Source organism: Myotis yumanensis, unplaced genomic scaffold (genome assembly GCF_028538775.1).
Source record: "Myotis yumanensis isolate MYYU_CA2020_CCGP unplaced genomic scaffold, mMyoYum1.0.hap1 SCAF_14, whole genome shotgun sequence".
Lineage (NCBI taxonomy): Eukaryota > Metazoa > Chordata > Mammalia > Chiroptera > Vespertilionidae > Myotis > Myotis yumanensis.
In genome coordinates this window covers 35892291-35912051 of record NW_027223765.1, presented here as the reverse complement: position 1 = coordinate 35912051, position 19761 = coordinate 35892291, and the positions used below count along the sequence as shown (strand labels likewise).

Here is a 19761-nt window from a genome sequence, read left to right as displayed (position 1 = left end):
TTGTACTTTTAGAACCCTTGCTTAGATCTTTGGAAAATAGTGCCTTCATTTAAAAATGGGATTTTAGCCCTACCTGGTTTTGCTCAGTGTGAATAGAGCATTGGCCCCAAGGACTGAAGGGTCCCAGGTTCGATTCCAGTCAAGGGCATGTACCTCAGATTCCTGGCCCCAGTCGGGGCATGTGTGGGAGGCAACCAGTTGATAACACATCGATGTTTCTGTCTTTTCCCCTCCCTTACACTCTCTCTAAAAATCAATGGAAAAATGTCCTGGGGTGAGGATTAACAACAAAAACACCACACACAAGCAAAACTTTATAAAAATCGAATTTTGCAATGGAGACAAAACTGACATTTGATTTGGTAGTGCTGTTTTTTGAACATTATTGAGCTCATCTCAGAGTGTTTTTTTTTTAATTATTTTTTTTCCTTTATTGATTAAGATACTACAAATGTGTCCTTATCCCCCCATTGTCCCCTCATCCCCCGAATCCTGCCCTCACCCTCAGAGTGTTTTTAAGAGTCACTTGAGTTCATTATTCATAGTATCTCCCCTATCCAGGATAAAGAATTACATACTTCTAAAGTTCAAGTTTTAGGTTATCTGGTGTTCTGTAGTCAATTTAACAGATATTTATTGAGTTCCTCCTATATACAAGGACTATAACATGAGATAATAATAGGGGCAAAAGTGATGATAACCTATAAGCCGGAAAAGCCCTCCAATGAGATTACATGTGAAAATGCTTGATAAATTTCTTATGGCCCAATAGATATTGCTCAGTTAATCTATATAAAAACCTAAGCGATTGTTTGACCGTTAGCTATGACACGTACTGACCACCAGGGGGCAAACGCTCAACGCACAGGCATGGAAACATGGAACAGACTGATGAATCTCAGAGGGAAGGGGAGGGGGAGAAGGAAGGGTGGGAAGAGATTAACCAAAGATCTTATATGCATGCTAGAGGCCCCGTGCACAGAATCTGTGCACCCATGGGGTCCCTTGGCCTGGCCTGCAGGGATTGGGCCAAAACCGGCAGTTTGACATCCCCTGAGGGATCCTGGATTGCAAGAGGGTGCAGGCTAGGCTGAGAGACTCCATGCACCAGGGTGCATGAATCCATGCATCAGGCCTCTAGTTTATTAATATCAAAGTAATGTTCCTAAAAAAGTTAGCACCCTAAGTAATACCTGTTGCTAATGGTAATCTGCTGCTTGTAAAGAGAGCCACTGGTAACATTTGGTATGGGAGACAAGTGAATCTGACCTCTTCTAGTAGTAATAACTTCTCTGTTTTATCTGGCATTTAAAGGTGTCCGTGATTTTCTGTGTTATCACTCCATTTATAAAATGCCTTGGCTTGATCAAGGATATATAGCTAATATTGTCTATAATTTATTGACTGTTACGTGTGCTAGATGGACTAAGTGCTTTATGTACTTTATTTTATTTAAGCTTTAAGCCCTGAGAACAGGAGGCATTCTTAACTCCACATAATAGGTTTAGAACAAGTTTAGAGAGGCTGGAACTTGTCCAGAGTCATACAATATCAGTGAAGGTGCTGGGATTTGAACCTATACCTACCTGACTCAGGCTGCTCTAACCATTCTACTTCTGAATGTGGTATAACCAGATCTAAAACTTATTTTCTCATATCTAGGCCAGAACTGTTTCACTATATTCACAGTAGATACTTTTAAGGCTATTACACACCTATATTTGTCTTATATGCCTCCTCACCATCCTTTTGTAAAGAAGGCTTTGTGGGCTTTTGCTCTGTCTTGATGTTTATATTGTCTAGTGTCACTTTTCCCAGCTTCCTTTCTCTATGTTATACTTTCTGGAAGTCTTGGAAGTACTGGAATTTAGTCAACTCCATACTTCCTCTATCTCTGGGTTAGAGATACATCTGGAGCCACAAGAAGCAGTTATAACTCCCTTCTGAAAGAGCTTATTTGGTCAGGTTCCAGTAACGGATTTTACTCTCAAGTTATACACATCTTTGCTCACAGGTCATTGCAGTCTATAAATGGTGTTATGCTAAATGATTTACTTAATTCTCAATGTGTCACTTCAACTTAAGCAATTAGATTTCTGATTATAGGCATACCTCATTTTATTACATGCCACAAATGTTGCATTATTTTACAAATTGAAGGCAAGCCCTTCCACCAGCAAAAAGGTTATGACTCACTTTATTGCGATACTGGGGGTGGTCTGGAACCCAAACGGCAGTATTCCCAGTGTGTTCCTGTACTAAAATTTCCCCTCACTGAGGACGATAGTTAATATTTTACATTTTAACTTATGTTTAGTAAGTCATTCTACTTTTTTTAACAACTAAGGTGTTGACAGGATAGTTTTATTTTAAAATACATTTTTATTGATTTCAGAGAGGAACACAGAGAGAGAAACATCAATGATGAGAATCACTTTGTAATACTTTAAGCAATAAAAACAAATAATTAAAAAAATGATGAGAATCATTGATCGGCTGCCTCCTACATGCCCCCTACTGGAGGTTGAGCCTGCAATCTGAGCATGTGCCCTTGACTGGAATTGAACCTGGGACCCTTCAGTCCTGCAGGCTGATGCTCTATCCACTGAGCCAAAGCAGCTAGGGCAATAGTTGTTTTGATTTGAAACATAAGGAGAATGGGTTTCAGAGATATGTTAAATATATCCAGATTTTATTAGTCCAAATTGTTTTCATTCATCTCACCATAATGAAAAATTAGTTCTTTTTCTTGTTCATATATTAGATATTGTAGGGAACTTATCCACATTGTGCTTCTCTTTCTTTCCTCATGAAATCTTAATGATTTCTAAAGGATAATTATGAAGAACTTTTCCTATTTTTTAACTTGAGTGGAAATGAGCTAAATAGGAAAAATCTCTGTTCTTCATAAGAGCCCTCAAGGGAATTTTTTCTTTCCCATACACTTGAAAGTGTTTTCTACCTGGTAATTTGGTTTAATTCATATATTTATTGGAAAAAAAAACTAGAGTAAGGGGTTTGAACTAGTGAGCTATTAGGCATAAATAGATTATACATATCTTTTTTTTTTTAATATATTTTATTGATTTTTTACAGAGAGGAAGGGAGAGAGATAGATAGCCAGAAACATCGATGGGAGAGAAACATCAATCAGCTGCCTCCTGCACACCTCCCACTGGGGATGTGCCCGCAACCCAGGTGCATGCCCTTGACTGGAATCGAACCCGGGACCCCTCAGTCCACAGGCCGACGCTCTATCCACTGAGCCAAACCAGTTTCGGCATACATATCTTGATAATAAAGCAGTTTTTAATCTTTTTAAAAACTAAGCTTGAACGATTTTCAGAAGCAGGAAAATAGGGAACTGATTTTTTGGACATTAGAGATGTACCAAGTTCTGTTGTCTTGCTCTTGTTCAAGATTCACTTAGTTCACTTAAAGTTCAAAGTCACTCACTACTTTGAACTTTCCACCTTTATTTCATAAAGCTAGACCCATGTTTGTGAACAGTGTTACGGGGCCATACTAAGTGGATAGAAAGCCTATTATTTTTTAAAAATATATTTTTATTGATTTCAGAGAAGAAGGGAGAGGGAGAGAAACATCAATGAAATAGAATCATTGATCAGCTGCCTCCTGCACACCCCCTACTGGATCGAGCCCCAGGCATGTGCCCCTGACCAGAATCCATCCTGGGACCCTTCAGCCTGAAGGCCTACCCTCTATCCATGCAGCCAAACTGGCTAGGGCAAGAGTCTATTATTTATCTCTAGGCTCCTTGCCAGCATTTGTATTCAGTTTCATACTGTTGCCTGCAAAAAAACATTTGTCTCCACTTGCCTGTGGAGAATGTGTTAGGGAAGTTTGCAGGCAGTGGTACCATTAGTAACCACAAAAATACAGCTGATTTCTGAAGGCAGTGGCTGTCAAGTAGAGTAAACAATAAGAAAGTCAGGTTGGGTTAGTGCTCTCAAGTTTGTTTTCTGGAGAAAAACCAGCCTGAACAAAGGTTGTCCAAAGATTATGTTAGGTCACAATCTTTTGATAATAAAACTTAAAGGTGAGAAAAAATTTTAGAGAGAATCTAGTCCACTCCTGCCTTTTGAAAATGAAGACTCGAGCCCAGACAGGTTGTGTGACACTCCCATCTAGTTACATGGTGGCAAAGACAACACTAAAACCCAGGTCTTATTCCCGGATCAAGTGAGAGCCAGAGCCATTCAGAGTCTCCCAAGTCGGTTTTGTTTTCTGTGCCATGCTGGTCCTTTATTAGCCTCTCCCTGGATCTCATTGACAACCTGAAAGAGTAAAAGGGCAGTTGTCACATGTAGCTAAGTGGTGTCCATTGGCATTAACATTTGCATTTGCAAAAATGTGGGGGCACAGTTTCCTTTGGCACCTTGGGCTTGAGACTACCAAGTGTGAGACTGGTATTGTGCCTTAATCCACATCCTTCTGGTATTAAGGATCTGCATTTCCCAACCATAACATGTTTTTTGTTTAAATAATATGTTTATTAATAAGCAATAACAACATGATATAATAAGATGATATGAAAACAACAAAAACATGATCTAAAAAACATGATAGGAAAATAACACTGATACAAACAGGTGATAAATTGGTTAAATTTATTCTAATATCTCCCTGTATTCCACCACATTAAGAGTGAAAACACTGAGAGTGCTTTACTAATTTCCCTTGTGCTGAAGTATTTACAACTTTAACATCACACGCTCTTTGAACTCGAGAGAAAGCAGCATATAACTGACCATGTCCGAAAACGGGTTCAGGTAGGAATATTTCTACTCTGTCTAGAGATTGTCCTTGTGATTTATTAATAGTCATCCCAAATGCTGGCATCAAGGGAAACTGTCTTTGAATCAATTTAAATGAGAGGCCAGTGTCAGATGGGGACAAATCAATTCTTGGAATCAGAACAACCTCTCCCTCTGCAGATCCTGTTAATACTTCTGCTTCGATTATGTTAGGTCACAATCTTTTGATAATAAATTGAAGACCATTACAAAGACCTATTTACTATTAAGATTTCTCAATAGCATGATGATTGCACCCACTTTCAATTTTAATTTATGACACGGCATTCCTGAAGGAGTAATACTATTAAGAAATTCGATAGGAAATTTTTCCTTTTCAGCATCATCTGTTGAATCAATGGAATCATCATTCAAATATGTGTGAAAATTTACATCGAGTATATCCAAAATTTCATTTAATTTTTGAACCTGCTCATTTTTTGGAGAAATGATCGGATGTGTAGCCTCATTTTTAATGAGGTACATTGTGCCAATAGTTGCCCTTTAGATACATTCTGTCACCGACGCCGCCTTTTTTCAACTTCAGAGGCACGTTGCTCTTCAGATATTTTCTGTCGATAACGCGGGCTTCTTTCGGCTTCAGATCTACGTTGTGCCAATAGTTGCTCTTCAGATAAATTCTGTCGCCAACGCTGCCTTCTTTCAGTGTCAGAGGCACGTTGCTCTGCAGACATTTTCTGTTGATAATAACGCCTTCTTTCAGCTTCAGAGGTACATTGCTCTTTAGGCATTTTCTGCTGCGGGACCTGCCTCCCAGCCCGGCACACAGCCCCGCCCACCTGAACGCGTCTGGCGTCCTTGCAGCATCCCAGGCCACGGTGTCTTTTCACGAATACCTCCATCCAGGGTGCTTTCCCTTTCTCCAACAAGGCGATCACATTTGGCTTCTGACGGGACAGTCCGAGAGAGACCAGGGTCTGGTAGTTCTCCAACATGACGTCCTTGTACAGACCTCTCTGCACGGGGCTCGGCCTCTCCCACTCCTCCTGGGAGAAGTAGATGGCCAGGTCCCCGAACGTCACTGCCGCCCCGGACTTGGGCTTCACCCGTGTGGTGGCATCCTTTCCTCCTCCCCATAGTCCTCGTGTGGGGAGGGGCAGCGCGCAGGGCAGGTGGGGTGGATAAGTACATGGCCTGCTCCCCCTGCGCTGCTCAGGTGGAATGCGTTGCTCCGGGAAGCGCCGTCCTGTGGTTTCTCATGGCCACGCAAGCGCACCCTGAGCCAGAGAAGCACGTTCTTGTCCACAAGATGTTCTCCGAGGACCTCAGCAGGGCTCGGTCCTCTCGGGTCGCTTCCCAGCGGCGCCCACCCTGACTCCAGCGCAAACATCGCCTCCATCCGAGGGCCCCCCCTCCCTGCGCCTGCGCAGTCACCTCCGGGAACTCAACCCCGTCCCCTCATAACGTTTTTGTTTTTAAATAATTTTTTGTGCCCTAGCCAAAATTTTTTTGTGTGGCTCGGTTAAGTATGGTCCTGTGCACCAGGAGGTTGCTGGTTCGATTCCCAGTCAAGGGCACATGTCTGGGTTTCTGGCTTGGTCCCAGTAGGGGGTGTGCAGCAGATCAATGTTGTACTCTCACATCCATGTTTCTCTCTCTTCCTTCCTCTCTCTAAAAATCAAGGCATTCTTTAAAGAATAATAATATTTTTTGTAAAATAAATTTTGGACTTGTAGAAAAGTTTCAACGATAGTACAAAGAATTTCTATACATCATAAAACATTTTGAATTGAGATTTACTTTTATCCTTAAATTTGAACTCATTCAATGTGACAATTCCAGTGTGACCTTAAGAATAAAATGGAAAATAAGTGCATTATAAGGTGAAATCCATTTTGTTGACATAATTTTTAAGATGTCCCAGTTTAATAAATGATAAAGTAACTCAGTTTGGCATTGATAAATCATTTGTCTAAGAAGTTGTTCATTATTAGCAGTTAAATTTTTTTTTTTATTGATTGACTTTAGAGAGAGAGGAAAGGAGAGAGACATTGATTTGGCTTCTTGTATGTGCTCTGACCAGAGATCAAACCTACAAAAATGGTGTCTGGGGACAATGCTCTAACCAACTGAGCTATCTGGTCAGGGCCTGTTAGTTAGCATTAAATGCATTGTATGTCACCCTGACAGGTGGTTCACCTTTACCTTTCTTACTTCTAAGCTCCAAGAGCCCTTCCTTTGCCTCTATAACTTGTTTCCTAAGCCCATTCTCTTCTACAAAATAGTTCTACTTCTGTATATAGTAGTTTGAGTCTTGGCTTTGAATTGTTTCCTAGCCAGAATTCAAGTAGTGAGGTTGCTGAACTCAGGTCTGGTCTAACCCCACTGGTCTAACACCTGGTGCTGTTTTGCTACCGCCAAGTGTGAACTTCAGAGGGCACACACTGCAGTGTGAAAAGTGATTCCCTTTTCAGTTTCCTTTAATCTTTCTTTTAAAAAAAATCTTTCTAAAAAAAACCAACAACTTTCTGATTATGTTCAGGAGAGTGTTGGTTTGACAACTAACAGTTGGCGAATCCCTTTAAAGCAAAAGCAGTGTCAAGTGCTTTAAACAAACAATAGATAGCTTGGCCAGGCGTGGCTCAGTGTTGAGTGTTGACCTAGGAATCAGGAGGTAGAGGTTTGATCCCCAGTCAGGGTATATGCTGGAGGCAGCTGGTCAATGATTCTCCCTCATTGATGTTTCTCTATCTCTCTCCCTCTCCCTTCCTTCCTAAAATCAATAAAAATTTATTTAAAAAACAAACAATAGATACAAATTAATAACTTGTTTTGTTTTCTTTGAACTTATTTCCACTGTACTCTTTTATGGCAAGGGATAATGAATTTCTATTGATAGTACTAATATAAAAATTCTTCTCAAACTTGGTTTAATTGCTTGCATATGCATAGAATATCTTTGAAAGGAAGTGTTAGGTTAGGTGCTCAGGAGGCGGCGTAGGAAATAAAGAGAGTCCAGTTAATCAGAAAAGAAAGAAAGGAAAGGCTTTATTCTGGGTCCCTGGGCTGCCCACGGATCCGCACCAACAGGGAGGGGGACGCTTTTTTTATACAGCTGTTCAGTGAGGGCGGGGAGCATGAGCTGTGGGAGTTCCCGCTGCCGGGGTCCTCACGGTTTCCAGGTGTCGTCATCTGCTTGGTAGCTGACCTGTTAGGAATTCCAGGGCGGGACCGGTATTTGCGTCACCATCTACCTGGTGCACTGGCCAGTTACGGATTCTAGGAAGGGCACAGTATCTACATCACCATCTGCCTGGCTGAGGCATGCATCAGCTCCTGGATCCCCTTTCGACCTAACAGGAAGTACAAAAAACTGATACTTGCTGCCTCCAGGGACTCTTTCTGGGTGGCTAGGGGAAGAGAGGGAAGATTTTTATACTCTTTTGCATAAAATTTTAATTTTGTGACCCCAAATGGAGAGAAAACGATTAATGAGAAAATAAATAAACAATAGCGCAGATGGTAGGGAGAATATGGCAAAAAGCATAATGGCCTTAAGAGGATGAATAAAACTACGGAAACTAACAGGAGGAAAGAAAAACAAATTTCTAAGGGAAACCCAGGAATGGGGTGACCGAGCGCCACCCACCGCCTCCGTGAAAATTGGCCCCTGTGGCGGGGGTGGGGGATCCATCTGCGGATGCGCATAGCCTCAGTGCGCATTGGCCCCTGTGGCCAGGGAGATCCATCTGCGCATGCGCATAGCCGCCAGCCAGCCATTTCTGCGAAGGTACGCTCCGCCCTCCACAGGGAGCTGGGAAAACGGCACGTACGTGCGGAGGCCCCGCCCCGCCCCTTGTGGTCCGCGAATCCCGAGGCTCGGAGGCCAGGGTTGTCTAGGCGCCCGAGGTAGTGACCTGGAAGGCGGGGAGCCTGCGGGAGGCCGGGGTGCGCTGAGGAGGACGCTCCCTCAGAGTACCGCTCGGGAGAGTCGGATCCGGAGGCGGCAGGCGCCGCGGAGGAGATGGAGGCTGGGAGGCCGCGGCCGGTGCTGCGCTCGGTGAACTCGCGCGAGCCGTCCCAGGTCATCTTCTGCAACCGCAGCCCGCGCGTCGTGCTTCCTGTGTGGCTCAACTTCGACGGCGAGCCGCAGCCCTACCCCACGCTGCCGCCGGGCACGGGCCGCCGCATGCACAGCTACCGAGGTAGGGTCGCCCTTTCGCGGTCCGGCCGCGCCGCCCCCTTTCAGCGCCCGCCCGCCCGCCGGTGCTGAGCTGAGCCCGGCGCTCTAGGCCTGAGAGCACCGGCAACGGTGGCACGAACTCATCGAATCCCCTCCACCATCCCGGGAGGCCGGAGCTGTTGTCATTATTATTCCCATTTACGCCTGAGGAACTGAGGCCCCAAAGAGGTAGTGACAGATCCAAGTTGACGCTGCTACTAAGTGGTAGGCATTCTTCTCTAGAAAACTGGTTAATTTGCATTCGATGGTGGCTTTCCCCCGACCCCCTTCCACGGACAGTTACCCTAAAAGCAGTGCTCGGTCCCTAATGCCCATTTGTTCAGTCCCTGAGTGGAAGAATCTCACATTCTTCGACGCCCTCAGTGGGCCAGGTCCGCGTAGGCGCCCTGTATGCATGGAGAACACAGCCCAGTGGGGAGTCAGACCAATGCAGGCACAGATGAGAGCAAGCCATGTCAACTTTGCTGCGATAGGAACAGAGCACAGAGAGCTGCTGGAGCTTGCAGCCGGCATCTGCTCAGTGAGGGGGCGGCGGCTGCGGGGGAGGTTGGTGGTGGTGATGGTGGTTGGTGGTGGTGGTGATGGTGGTGGTGGGGGTGGTGGTGGGGTGGTGGGGTGGTGGGGTGGTGGTTGATGGTGGTAGTGGTTGATGGTGGTAGTGGTTGATGGTGGTGGTGGTGGGGGTGGTGGTGGTGGGGGTGATGATGGTGGTGGGGGTGGTGGGGTGGTGGTGGTGGTGATGGTGGTGGGGGTGGTGGTGGTGGGGGTGATGATGGTGGTGGTGGTGGTGGTGATGGTGGTGGGGTGGTGGTGGTGGTGGTGGTGATGGTGGTGGGGGTGGTGGTGGTGGGGGTGATGATGGTGGTGGTGGTGGTGATGGTGGTGGGGTGGTGGTGGTGGGGGTGGTGGTGGGGTGGTGGGGTGGTGGTGGGAGTGGTGGGGGTGGTGGTGGTTGATGGTGGTAGTGGTTGATGGTGGTAGTGGTTGATGGTGGTAGTGGTTGGTGGTGGTGGTGGTGGTGGTGATGGTGGTGGGGGTGGTGGTGGTGGGGGTGATGATGGTGGTGGGGTGGGGGGGGGGGTGGTGGTGGTGGTGATGGTGGTTGTGGTTGTGGTGGTGGTGGTTGGTGGTGGGTGGTATGTACATGTGTGGTTTCAACTACGGAGAGCTTCTCAGAGAAAAAAGGGAGTCCTGCAGGGTGATGGGAGCTAGCCAACCCAAGACAGTTCTAGGCAGAGGGAACCACATGGGCTGAAGGAGAAGGAAGTATGGGGTGGTGGGAGAGGAAGCCCTAAGGCGATTTTACTCCAAGGGAAGCAGGGCCATTGAAGGTTTTCTAGCAGGGACACGACATTGTCAGATTGACATTCTGAAAAGCTCACTCGGGTTGGGTTGCAAAGTGGTTGGCCCGGGGAGACTGCTGCTGAGGAACCAGTTAGGAAGCTGTTGCAATAACCGAGGGGAGATTAGGTCTTATTGCTTAAGGAGGTAGTAATCTCCCAATGACTTTCAAGAAGAAAGTAGTCCTAGGCGCCCTTCATTCTCACAACCATAGAAATAGACTCATAGATACAGAGAACAGAAGGGAGGCGAGTTGGGGGGCTGGGTGAAAAAGTTGAAGGGGTTTAGAAGTACAAGTTGGCAGTTACAAAATAGTCACAGGGATGCAAAGTACAGCATAAGGCAGGGGTGGGCAAACTTTTTGACTCGAGGGCCACAGTGGGTTCTTAAACTGGACCGGAGGGCCGGAACAAAAGCATGGATGGAGTGTTTGTGTGAACTAATATAAATTCAAAGTAAACATCATTACATAAAAGGGTACGGTCTTTTTTTTTTTTAGTTTTATTCATTTCAAACGGGCCAGATCCGGCCCGCGGGCCGTAGTTTGCCCACAGCTGGCATAGGGAATATCCTATCCTATATAATAAAAGGCTAATATACAAATTGTCCTTTCCACTAGGAGTTCAAGGAGGCGGTTGACCAGGGGGCGGGGCTGGCTGGCCAACCCACTGCAGCCCCTTCTCCTGGCTGGCCTGCCCAATTGGTCCCAATTGGGGGGCGCTGGCTGGACCCCACCCGTGCACGAATTCATGCACCTGTCCTCTAGTAGTCAATAATCTATAAATACAACTGTTATAATGGAATGACCCGTCGCTATGACACACACTGATCACCAGGGGGCAGATGCTTAACACAGGAGCTTCCCCTGCCCACAGGCCGGATCACTGATGGGGCCTGCTGGCCAACCTCCTGGTATCTCCCTGCAGCCGGCAGGCCCCAATTGCCCAATCGGGGCCAGGCCCCGGGCTTGGACAGGGAACTGGGGGTAGGTGGTGGCAGATACAGCCCATTTCCCAGCCCCCCCCCCCGCCCCCACACCCAGGGCCAGCTCGCTGGTGGCCAATCACTTGAGTCCCTCCCCTTGTCCCTCCCCCCAGCCAGCAGGCCCCAATCAGTCCAGGCCCACGGTGGCAGCTACCCCCCTCCTCCTTGGCGGGCAGGCCCCTATCAGGCCAACCTCCCGGTCCCTCCCCCCAGCCGGCAGGTCCTGATTGCCCGATAAGGGCTGGGCCCTGGTTTGGGACAGGGAACCAGGGGATGGGTGGCAGCAGACCAGGCGGCGAGGGATGGAAGAGGGGGGGAGGTGGGGAGGCGGGGAACCTGATCGGCCCTGATTGCCAGCCAGGCCTAGGGACCCCACCATGCACGAATTTTGTGCACCAGGCCTCTAGTATTGTAATAACTATGTATTGTGCCAGGTGGCTGGTATGGCTCAGATGGTTGGAGCAAGCATCTCCTGTGCACCAAAGGGTCAAAGTTCGATTCCAAGTCAGGGCATATACCTGGGTTTCAGGTTTGATCCCCTGTTTGAGTGTGTAGGAGGCAACTAATCGATGTTTCTCTCTCTCTCTCTCTCTCTCTGTCTCTCTGTCTCTCTCTCTCCATCTCTTCCTCCCTTCCTCTCTCTCTCAAAAAAAAATCAATAAAAACATATCCTTGGGTGAGGATTAATATATGTATAAATATATATATTACCAGGTGAGTATACTTAATGTCACTGAACTGTACACTTAAAATGGTTTAAATGGTCAATTTTATGTTATGTATATTTTACCACAACAAAAAAATGACCAGTTTATATTTCTTAAATTTTCCCATCAAATCTTCAGGTAAGTTTATATCCCAGAAACACGTGCTGTATTTTTTCTGAGAGACACCTCCTCCCTCCTTAAACAGAATTAAGCCTAGAGGTTTGCCTCCGCCTCTCTCTCTTTCTCTCTCTTGCATGTGATTATTTGTTTCTCATATTCAGGAGTAAATTACATAGAGTATAAATGTATAGATCTTAGGGTTTGATGTGTTTTGACAAATGTAGCAACACCTAAATCAAGTTATAGATTAAACATGTCTATCACCCCAGAAAGTACCCTCTTGCCCCTTCTCTCCCAGAGGCAACTACTCTTCTGAATTTTTGTGTCATAGATTGGTTTCATCTGATCCTGCAAAATGTACACTTTCTGTCTGGCTTCTTTCTCTCAACATGGGGTTTTAGCAACTTCTTTTTTTTTTTCACTTTTCACCTGAGGAGTGAGGATATTATTCCATTGATTTTCTAGAGAAAATGGGAGGGAATAGGAGGGGGAGAGAGAAACATGGATGTGAGAGAGACAAATCAATTGGTTGCCTCCCACATGCTTCTGATGGGGGTGAGGGGTGGGGGTTGAGTGGGAGGGGGTTCCGAGAGGATTAGGGGTGGGCTGAGGATCAGACCTATAATCCAGGTATATGCCCTTGACTGGAATAGAATCCTCAACCCTCTGGTGCACAGGCTAATGCTCTACCACTGAGCCACACCGGCCAGGACTGCATCTTCTTGTTTTTGAGAAACATAGATTTGAGAAGTCAGTGACCTCCGCTCTTTTAGTTTGCAGTGTTGTGATTTGCTTTTCCACCATGGCAGAAGACAGGGATAGGATTGGAGCCTCAGGTACATGCCCTTCTATTTACTGGCCCTTTTGCCTTGAGCAAGTCACTTACTTGGCTCTTTCAGACCTATTTCCTCATCGGTAAATGCATCTATTGTAGGGTTGAGTAAGCTAATACTGTATTATGATATTTTGCATGACACTTAAGCAGAATGGCAAGTATTTCATTGTCAGTCCAGGATGATGAAGGAAATGGGTGTGTGCCTACTTAACAGCTTCTGCTTGTATTAACAGGTCACCTTTGGCTCTTCCGAGATGCTGGGACATATGATGGGCTTCTGGTTAACCAAACGGAACTATTTGTGCCATCTCTCAATGTTGATGGACAGCCGATTTTTGCCAACATCACACTACCAGGTACTGTTGTGCCATCTTACTCCCCCTCCCCCGCCCCCCATCTTACTTTTTAAAAAGATAAGGCTGTTACAAGTAGGGGAAAGGCCACTTACAGGAGCCAAGCCCTTACTGATTTTTGCCTGATGCTCAACCAGGTATTCAACCTTTCTGTGTCTTATTCTTCACCACAATTAAAATGGAAGTAATGTGTTTGTAGGCTCTGTATTGAGCAAAGGTGTTGTGATGTTTCGAAAGTTCTTTGGGACAGGCCGGTGTGGCTCAGAAATTGACCTATGAAACACGAGGTCATGGTTTGGTTCCCCATCAGGGAACATGCTTGGATTGTGGGCTTGATCCCCAGTAGGGGATGTGCAGGAGGCAACTGATCAGTGATCCTCTCTCATCATTGATGTTTCAATCTCTCTCTCCCTCTCTCTTTTCTGAAATCAATAAAAAATATATATGTATTTAGAAAAGCTCTTTGGGTCCTGGCCAGTGTGGCTCAGTTGGTTGGGCATCATCCTGTGCACCCAAAGGTTGCTCTTTCGATTGCCAGTCAGGGCAAATACTGGGTTTCAGGTTCCATCCCCAGGAGGGGATATGAGGAGACAGCCAGTCTATGTTTTGCTGTCACATCGATGTTTCTCTCTCTCTTCCTCTCTCTCTAAAAAAATAAAAATATCTTTGGGCTTGTCAGAGTTGGGCTAAATTAAAATATCTGATTGTAGACTTATTAATGCATTTTGTTACCCTGGTCTTGGAGCAGAATTATGCCTTGGAGTTTCAGAAGAACAAAGTATAGGGGATTGATATTATGGCTTGTTTATATGACTTCTAGTATTGTATTTTTAAATGTTATTTAACCCAGTCAAACTCAGTGCCAGTCAGGGGTTTAAAAAAGATAACTGAATTGAACATTAGCCCACAGTGATTAAGTTGAACCTGCTGGTGTGGCTCAGTGGTTGAGCATCATCCTGTGAACCAGGAGGTCACCATTCAATTCCCAGTCAGGGCACATGCCCTGTTGTGGGCTTGATCCCCATTAGGGGGTGTGCAGGAGGTAGCCGATCAATGATTCTCTCTCATTGATGTTTCTAGCTCTCTCTCCCTCTCCCTTCCTCTCTCTAAAATCAATAAAAATATATTTAAAAAGAAGAAACTGATGTTCTTATGGGATTTAAAAAAAAGCACCATACTAAGTATTTGCATCTTTATAAGGTTCAAGCTAATATATAGATCCTGTTTTTAAAAAATGGGTATACAAAAATGATCATTGATAAATTAAATGGAGTACCCTTAGAGAGTAAGTAAAATCAGATTTCATTTACCCCAAATTCAGTTATATACTGTTTTGATTACTTATTGCTGTGTGACAACTACCCCAAAACTAACAACAACCATTTGATTTGTTCATAATTCTGCAGTCTGGACTGAGTTCAGCTAGGTGGTTATTCTGCTCATGGGTGGTCATTGGTGTGTCTGCCTTCTCCTGGCATGTTGGCTGAGGGCTAGTCTTCTCTCCCATGTAGTCTCAGTGCCTATCCCTCTTTGTATGGCCTCTCCTGCAGGGTAACTCAGGGCTTCTGAGAGGGTAAAAGTTGAAGTTGCTTAAGGCTTAGACCCAAAATTGCCACAGTGTCACTTCAATTATTAAAGCACATCACAAGCCGTCCACTTTCAAGGGGAAGTTAGTACACAAGTTTATGAGTGCCATGAAATGTCGATTGGGGCCATGATATTACATTCTGCCACAGTACATATACTCACTTTTTTTTTTGCCCAAAATGAGGTCCATCTGTAGTAAATGTAATTGCCATAGTTGGCAAAGGCTCTTGCTCATCCCTTGTCTGAAGGCCTGCCTGAATTTTGCTGCTGAAGATTCGGTTTTCTGCCCTTACAGTGTATACCCTAAAAGAGCGATGCCTGCAGGTTGTCCGAAGCCTAGTCAAGCCTGAGAATTACAGGAGACTGGACATTGTGAGGTCACTCTACGAAGACCTGGAAGACCACCCAAATGTGAAGAAAGACCTGGAGCGGCTGACACAGGAGCATATTGAAAACCAGCGGATGGGAGAGGAGACTGAAGATTTTAAATGAAATTTGCACTCCTAAGTCTCAGCCGTTGATGGAACGGGCTAGTCGTAATCTAGATACAGGACTGGTCACTTATGCTCAGTGTCAAGGTCTCATTCTTAGAGTAGAAAATGCTCCATTGCTTAAAAGAAAGTTATCTGACTTCACTAGGTATTGTGATGTTTAGGGGCCAATATCACAAAATGTAATGTCTGCCCTCTAGAAGTGTTTATGAAGGGAAAGTAGTTGCCTCCTTGGAAGTCAGGAAAGTGTAAGTAATTCAGTGAGAATTGTAGCATATTCTTTGATTGTAAGAAAGCAGTGGTGTCTGCTTTTAATTGCTGTGTTGTGGTTGGTGATATGTCTGCCTCCTGCTTTGAGAAGACTGAGATGTCCTTGAGGCAGGGACAAATCTGTCTGCTCTTGGAGACCCCAGTGCCTCTCACATTATGAGCCTTCATCAGTGTTTGTTGAATGAACAAACCAGTGGATATTTTGGTAGAAAGTATTTGGAAGGTTTGCCCTTTTTTGCAGGGGGAAAATGGGGACCTTAAAGTGTGTACAGTAAATAAATGTTTTAAAGGGAATCATTTTTATAGAAAGCACTTTTTATAATTTTATAAATTTTGTGCTTTTTTTCTGTTCACTATTGTTCCAGTGCTGTTTTATTACTGTTTCTAAACCAGGATTAGCTTTTTACAGTTACTGTGATGCTAGTAGCTCTTTTGAAACTTGACATCTACCCAGAGATAGGAGAAAAGAGCTGTCCTCTTGTTTAATATGAAGGAGATACTACCATACTGTAAATAGGTCTCTGGCAAGTGTGGGTATTTCTGTTTCTTTCTGTAAATCCATGACATTTCTGTTTGGTTCAACATTTTCCATCCGGCAGGATATGGTGACACTTAGCACCTGGCTGGAGGAGAGGACGGAGCCCTCGCAGCTTTGGGAAGTTACTGCTCACACACAGTGGATTCAAAGAGTAGGCTGGAATGATTTATAGTTTTATACTTATAGGCTGGACTTAAATTCATTCAGTACTTCTATCAGGCTTCCTTTTGTGTAACAGTTTTTTAAAAAATCAGTAGATAAATTTTTGGAAAAGACAGAAAAGTAAAAGGAAGAAAAAGATCACTACAGATAAACTACTTAAACACAATCACTAACTTAACATTTTGAATTTTCAGCCCCTTTTAGGGCAACTTTTGGTTAGTTTGTTTTTACATAGTTGAGGTTATATTGTACATACAATTTTGTATTCTTTCTCATTTAACTTTATAACTTAAATATCTTCTATGGCATCTTTATAAGCTCTCCATAGACATTAGTACAATCTTTGTCTTGTAAAATAATGTTGGGAAATTTCTTTAGTTCCTGTGCTAACCTTTGAGCACAATTCCTGTGCTCTGCAGAATGAAGTGAATGAAACAAACACCCCGAAGTTGTCTCACTACACGTTGTTTCACCCAGTCTGGTTCCCCTCTTCAACATTCAGCAAAATAGTTGGCTTTTAGGCTGCTCTGAGAGAAAAGAGCCTGTTGTAGCACTCATTCAGTGATATAGTTGTAAATATCTAATTTTTTAGGGAGGGAAGAAGGAATGCTGGTACAGAACGTAGCAATGTGAGTTCCATAGTTGGATAGGATGGGGATTTAAGGAAGTCTGCTGGTGCTGGATTAGTTCAATGTTGGTGTTATTTTATTTCTAACCTGTCTTTGTGTCAAAATGAGATTTCATGTTCCAGTTGTTAAAACATGCAATTTGAGTACTGTGGTTTTTGTGTTGTCCAAGGAAGATTGAAAATCTGTAGCATGAATAATATGTTTTTTGTTTGAAGTCTTATGAATGTATTAAATGTATTAAAAGACTGTGCTGTTTCCTATTTTGAGTTTAAAAAAACGTTTTAATTCATTAAATGGTGCTGAGTAAAGGAAATAGGAAGGGTGTGCTTAGTGTTATTTTAACTAGGCTCTTCTCTCTTGGAGAGGCCTAAAAGCCAGGTTTTTTTTAAAGGCTTAAGGTGGGGAGGGAGTAGCAGACACAAGCAGCTCACTTCATTCTCAGTTCCTTCTCTTTCCAACACTGTTGTTTTTTTTAAAACCATTGTTTCGTTTAATTTTATTTTTCTCATAAATATGATATATCACTAAAAAATGTTAAGCACTACTAAAAAGTATTAAGAAAAATACTTACGTTGGAACAAAGTTTTTTGTAGGTTTTTTGTTGTTGTTGTTTTCATGAAAACAGAACCAACCTTAACAGATTCCTCACGGAAGAAGATACACAGCTCTGACTGGGTAGCTCAGTTGGTTGTGTCCTCCCGATATGCCACGGTTGAAGATTACAACCCTGGTCAGGTAACATACGAGCATCAGTCAATGAATGCATAAGTGAGTGGAACAACAAGTCGATGTTTCTCCCCTTCCCGTCTCTCTAAAATCAACTTAAAAAATAAATAAATAAAAAGAAGATACACAGATAGCAACTAAGCGTGTGAAAAGATGCTTCACATCACGTGTTATCAGGGAAATGAAAATGGAAATGAGATACCATAAGGCACTATTAAGAAGGCCACACTTGCCCTACCCGGTTTGGCTCAGTGGATAGAGCATCAGTCTGCAGACTCCAGGGTCCCAGGTTCGATTCTGGTCAAGGGCATGTACCTTGGTTTTGGGCACATCCCCAGTGCGGAGTGTGAGGAGGCAGCTGATCGATGTTTCTAACTCTCTATCCCTCTCCCTTCCTCTCTGTAAAAAATCAATAAAATATTTAAAAAAGAAAGAAAGAAGGCCACACTCTGTGATACTGATAACACCAAATGCTGGCAAGGGTAAACATACTCTTACCATACTATTCACCGATTGTGCTCCTTAGTATTTACTCACAGGAGTTCAAAACTTAACATTGAAAACACCGCACATGGATATTCATAACAGCTTCATTCATAATTGCCAAAACTTGGAAGCAACTAAGATGTCCTTCAGTAGGTGATAGATAAATAAAATGTGGTACATCCAGGCAATATATTTTTTCAAAAGTTGAGTTTAGAGAAAGGGAGAGCAAGAGAAACCGATTTGTTGTTCCACTTATTTATGCACTCATTCTTGTAAGTGCCCTGACTGGGGATGGAACCAGCAACCTTGGCGTATTGGTTCAATGCTCTAACCAACAGCTACCCAGCCAGGGCACACAGTGAATTCTTCAGCACGGAAGAGAAATGAGCTGTCAACCATGAAAAGACATGGAGAAAACATGTTTAATACTAAATGAAAGAAGCCAATATAAAAAAGTCACATACTGTATGATTCCAACTATACGATATTCTGGAAAAGACAAAATTATGATGTAAAAACATCAGTGATTGCCAGGGTTTGAGGGGAGAGAGGAATGACTAGGCAGATCACAGGATTTTTTAGGGCAGTGAAACTATTCTGTATGTTTCTATATATATGCTATACTACGCACTACACTACATGATCTATGACATTATACATTTGTCCAAGCCCATAGAATGTTCAACACCAAGAGGGAACTCTAAACTATGGACTTTGGGTAATAATGATGTGTCATAGTAGGTTCATTAGTTACCACAAATGTATCACTCTGGTGGGGCATGTTGATAATAGGGGAGATTGTGTGTGGGGGCAAGAGGTATATGGGAAATCCCTGTTCCTCTCAATTATGTTGTAAACCTAAAACTGCTCTTTAAAAGTCTGTTTAAAAAATAAGCAAAAAACAAGATAAGTGGTTAACATTTCACCAGTGCTTATTTGAAAAGGTAATAAAAGGTCAGAGCACTGGGCTAGAAATCAGTGTGCACTGAGGATATGAAATAGGTATTAATGTTTTGCACTCTGGCCTTAGGAATACCAGTGAGAGCTTTCCAGATACTTAATACTAGACTTCTGTGTATTAGCATTCTTTTTAAAAAAATAGATTTTTATTGATTTCAGAGAGTAAGGGAGAGGGAGAGAGAGATAGAAACATCAATGATCAGAGAGAATCATTGATTGACTGCCTCCTGCATGCCCCCTACCGGGGATCGAGCCCACAACCCCGGCATGTGCTCTTGACCGGAATCGAACCCGGGACCCTTCAGTCCACAGGCCAATGCTCTATCCACTGAGCCAAACCAGCTAGGGCTGTCTTAGCATTCTTAGCACCTCAGTGCTACTCTGTGGTAGTCACGGTGCTGCCTAATACCATGTCATTGTTTCCCATTAAAGTCCAGGGTTCAATTCCTGGTCAGGGAACATGCCTGGGTTTTGGGTTCAATCCCCAGTCAGCGTGTGTACAGGAGCCAACTGGTCAATATGCTCTTTTCTATTTTAAATGAATTTGTTGT

General features: G+C 43.9%; 1 protein-coding gene across 1 annotated transcript; it reads left to right on the top strand.

Annotated features, from left to right (window-relative positions):
- Positions 1–8533: 8533 nt before the first annotated feature.
- Positions 8534–19260, top strand: VHL (von Hippel-Lindau tumor suppressor). Its single transcript, XM_070391485.1, has 4 exons — positions 8534–8568; positions 8703–8983; positions 13242–13364; positions 15244–19260. Exons 1-4 carry the CDS (start codon positions 8534–8536, stop codon positions 15438–15440), a joined length of 636 nt encoding a protein of 211 aa, XP_070247586.1. The 3' UTR covers positions 15441–19260.
- The last annotated feature ends 501 nt before the right edge of the window (positions 19261–19761 follow it).